General features: G+C 66.3%; 2 protein-coding genes across 2 annotated transcripts in view; both read right to left on the bottom strand.

The window, feature by feature from the left end:
* Window positions 1-480: 480 nt before the first annotated feature.
* On the bottom strand, window positions 481-1871 carry EMIHUDRAFT_373278 (hypothetical protein). The gene has a single exon (XM_005788481.1). It carries the CDS (start codon window positions 1827-1829, stop codon window positions 906-908), a length of 924 nt encoding a protein of 307 aa, XP_005788538.1. The 5' UTR covers window positions 1830-1871; the 3' UTR covers window positions 481-905.
* A 426-nt stretch (window positions 1872-2297) lies between these two features.
* Window positions 2298-3866, bottom strand: part of EMIHUDRAFT_460558 (hypothetical protein) — a 2147-nt gene continuing 578 nt past the window's right edge. The window contains exons 2-9 of the mRNA XM_005788482.1: window positions 3669-3732; window positions 3566-3587; window positions 3392-3448; window positions 3257-3311; window positions 3100-3182; window positions 2922-2978; window positions 2755-2837; window positions 2298-2682 (exon numbers count right to left, since the gene is read on the bottom strand). Coding sequence (XP_005788539.1) covers window positions 2625-2682; window positions 2755-2837; window positions 2922-2978; window positions 3100-3182; window positions 3257-3311; window positions 3392-3448; window positions 3566-3587; window positions 3669-3732 — 479 coding nt within the window. The 3' untranslated portion in view covers window positions 2298-2624. The remainder of the gene's footprint in view (window positions 2683-2754; window positions 2838-2921; window positions 2979-3099; window positions 3183-3256; window positions 3312-3391; window positions 3449-3565; window positions 3588-3668; window positions 3733-3866) is intronic.

The raw sequence follows: 3866 nt of genomic DNA on the forward strand, positions 1-3866 counted from the left end.
CGCCGGTCGACATCGGGCTGCACTGGCTGCTGCCGCGCCCCTTCGGCGTCGACTCGCGCTACGACTCCATCTCCTCGCGCGACAAGCCGAAGTTCCGCCCGCGCGCCGCCCCGATGAAGGTGCGAGCGATGGACGGCTACAAGGCGCGCGGGCTGCAGGACCCGAAGGACATGGTCTTCGACGCAAAGATGAGCTGAGGGGACCGGCGAGGGGCGAACGCCCCTCCCTCATGGGGTCGCGGCTCGCGGGCAGCCTCGCCCGCAGCGATGTGCCGGTAGTCGCTCCAGAAGCCTTCGAATCTCCCCCCATTATGTTTTACCAGTATACCACACGTTTATGCTTTATCAGTTTTTTCACGAAACCCAAAACGGACGACAGGAATCAGGATGGTGGATGCAGCCCCGCGCGCTTGCGTCGGTGAGCCGCGTGCCATTGCGATATGCGAATGTGCCTTGTGCGGTGTGCGCGTCGTTTTTTTTTCCGGTTCGACAAATAGACTGGTCTTCGGAACTAGCGGCGCTCTTCGGTCAAATCGGCGTTTGTGGGCGGAAGGCCGCCAGAGCGCCGGTGCCACTGGTACATTTCGATACGATATGATCGTCTCGCTGGTCACGACCGCCCCTCCTCACAAGTGGTCACGACCGCCGCCATCCCGCTCGCCGTGCTGCTGCTGCTGCTGCTGCTGCTGCTGAAGACGGCGCGCCTCCGCGCGCTCTGCCGCCAAGGCTCTCGCGCTAGCGTGCGACGCACCCTCGCCGCTGTCGCCCTGCCGCTCCGCCCCGCCCACAGCGTTCCCGCCGCGCCGCTCGGTGAGGGAGAAGTAGCCGTCGAGCAGCGCCTCCTGCGCCGGAGGGAGCGGCGCCATGCGGTCGCGAGCGACGGTGCCCAAGACTGCGGCGCGCACGTCAGACACCTGCAGGCGCAGGCCGCCGCGTGAGCGACCCCGGTGCGGAGGAGCCGGCTGCCTCGGGCAGGAGGGCCTGCTCGGCGACGCCGGCGAGCTGCAGCGGCGACGCGCCGCTGAAGAGCGCACCGCTCTGCGCAAGGCGCGCGTGGTGGCGGAGGTAGTCGGCCTTGAGCTGGGCAAAGAGGTGCCAGAAGAGGTCGTTGTGCGGCCCGACCTCGTTGTGCGCCAGCTCGTGCAGCAGCGTGTCCACCAGGGACGGGTACGCCTCGAAGCCGCGCAAGTCCATCGTCCGGAGCCGCACGTGGATGGACATCCCGTGGTTGGTGTTGTAGCCGAGCAGCCGCTTGCCGCCGCCCTCCATCTTCTCGGCGAGCCGGTCGTCGATCGGGTCCATCTCGGCGAGCGTCCCGACCCGATACCGACGCTCCCGCATGATGCCCACCACCGCCGGGTCGGTAGCCAGCCGCAGCAGCAGCTTGCGCGCCTCGAAGGCGTGCGGGGTGGTCGACGAGGGGCGAGTGCCGAAGCTCTGCCACGTGCACGGCTCGAATCGGCAGAACTTGTGCTCTGCATCCTGCGAGGTGCACCACACGCTCACCTCGTCTGCGCCACCCGCCGTGTCGGCTGCACGCCGCGAAGCCGCCTCGTCCTCGGCTGCAAAACCACGCACCGTCGGGTCTGATCGCGAGGTCAGCCCGCGCTCAACGGCGGTGATGGACGATGCCATCACCATGAGCTTGGCGCCCTCGGCCAGCGCGGGCAAGGAAGCTCCCGGCTGGAGCTGCTTCCCTTTCGCGACGATCTTGAGACGCCACTCGTCAGACGGCAGCGCGAGAGCGTCGTGCGCGGCGGCAATGACCGTGTCGGCACTGTCGGCGTGCACCTCGGTCGTCTTGCCCTTGAACTGCAGGAGGAGGCGCATTCGGGTTCGGCGTCGAGACACACTGGTGGACGGCGATCCAGAGCAGGTCTTGCTGGACAAGAATTCGCGGGGCACGGGCGGGGCTGCAGGAGAGAGAAAGCGGATAGGACGAACCGCACTCTCTCGCATTACAAGGGACACTCTCTGTCATGTCATGTCAAAACGAGCGACAGTAAGAACTAGGACAAACGCGAGGTGGCATCGGCCCAGAGCGGAGACCAGAGAGCAGAGTTCGATCGAGAGAGAGAGATTTTTGAAAACCAACCAGAAATCACGACTCTCTTCTTTCGATCGTCGCGTTAGACGTGAACCTTCTGGTAGAGTAGCGACTGCGGCTCTAGCGTGTAGGTCACGCGCGAGCCTCCCTGCGCGCGAGCGTCGCCGTCGGCAGCCCGCGGCGCGGGCGCGTCTCGACTCGTCTTGCGTGCGCACCAAGACAGCTCTAAGACACCCCCCCGCGCGCCTTTTACGCCGTCATTAGCGTTTAACATCACATACTTCACGAAAAGACGTCGGCGCGACGCGCCGCGGGTAAGAATCCCGCGGCACAGCGGCGCCACCCTGGCGGCGCCACACAAGACGCAATGCCCCCCAAGCACGCTGCAGAAAGCCGCTGCCACAACCACCGAACGGCCGCATAAGCGGGGCCGCCGGCACAACCGACCGACCGCGCGCACATGATGTACATGTTGTCAAGCGGCACGGCCACACATCGGTGTCTCGTCAGCGCGCCCGGCAATCGTTCGAGCGGCGACGGCGCGACACACACGGTAGCCCGCGGCTGGGCGTCCAGCATCACAGCAACGTCTCGTTTTGCACCTCAGAGAGCTCCCTCGCCATCGACGCGGCGCGCCTACATTCGGCACGCCCCGCGCTCTGACGCCGCGTTGAGAGAGGGGGCGCCTGGCTCGCCTCGCGCTCTCACATCGCGCGCTCGACGTCTGCGTCGGTGAGGGTCTGCTTTGGCTGGAAGGCGGCGGGCTTGATGACGAGCTCGTTGGGCTGGACCTGGCGACACCGCGGGGCGGGGAGGCGACACCGGGTGAGAGGGGCTTGGCCACACCGGCTCTGGCCGGCGAGGCGGCGCCGCGCCATCGCTCGTGTCAGCCAGGCGCGAAACTCGTTGACGACGGTCTCGCCAATGTAGTCCTGCGTGCGGCAGGGTGACCGATGAGTCGTCGCTGGCGGACGATTCGGACCACTAGTTCAGAGGGCGGCGACATCATCGTGTGAGGGTCGCTCGTGGCCAGCTATCGGCTGAGTGTTTGTCCTGCAGCGGCAGCGGCAGCGTGCCCCACGAGACGGTGCACTCGACTCTCATCTTGAGCGCAGGCAGCTCGGCGAAGGAGAGACCTGCGGAGGAGGGAGAGGGGCCGCGGTCGGGCGAGGTCCGTGCCTCGCGATGCAACCCTCGGCGGAGAGGTCGCCGATCTGTCGCAAGTCGTTTGCGGCGTTGACGACGAGGGCGCCCGACATGCGGACCTGTGGTTCAGGGTTAGGGTTAGGGTTAGACATGCGGACGTGTGGGAGGCGTGTCCAGAGGCGGCGGGGAGCGTGCGGACCGAGTCGATCTTGAGCAGCAGCCGAAAGGAGACGTAGTACGAGCCCTCGACCGCCACCTGCATGTTAGGGCTAGGGCTAGGGCTAGGGTCAGGGTGAGGGGAAGGGGTGGAGTTGTCTGCATGCTCCAGCTCGGCTTAATATAATAATAATTGTAATAATAATGAGCCCTCGACCTGCATACTCCAGCTCGGCGACCTGGGGGGGGGGGCAATGCCGCGGATCTTCGGGTTCGGGCTCAGGCTCCGGGCTGGGGTTGTGGTGAGTTGCGCTGCGGACCAGCGCAGCTGCCACTCTGAGCGAGCAAGCGACTCCCAGCTTTCGAGAGAGAGGCGCGGGGCCTGAGGTTGGGTTTGGGTTCGGAGCGGGGAGGGGCGGTTGACGTGCGAGCGAGCTGGGAGGCAGGGACGGAGGGACGGAGACGGGCGGAGACCGAGGGGCGAGGGCTGGAGACCGGAGACGAGGGGAAGGGAGGGC

Source organism: Emiliania huxleyi (assembly GCF_000372725.1).
Source record: "Emiliania huxleyi CCMP1516 chromosome Unknown EMIHUscaffold_1345, whole genome shotgun sequence".
In the NCBI taxonomy this organism is placed as follows: domain Eukaryota; phylum Haptophyta; order Isochrysidales; family Noelaerhabdaceae; genus Emiliania; species Emiliania huxleyi.

Excerpts from the sequence above, each read along its gene's own strand:
- EMIHUDRAFT_373278 (XM_005788481.1), bottom strand. The coding sequence starts at position 1,829 with ATGCGCCTCCTCCTGCAGTTCAAGGGCAAGACGACCGAGGTGCACGCC.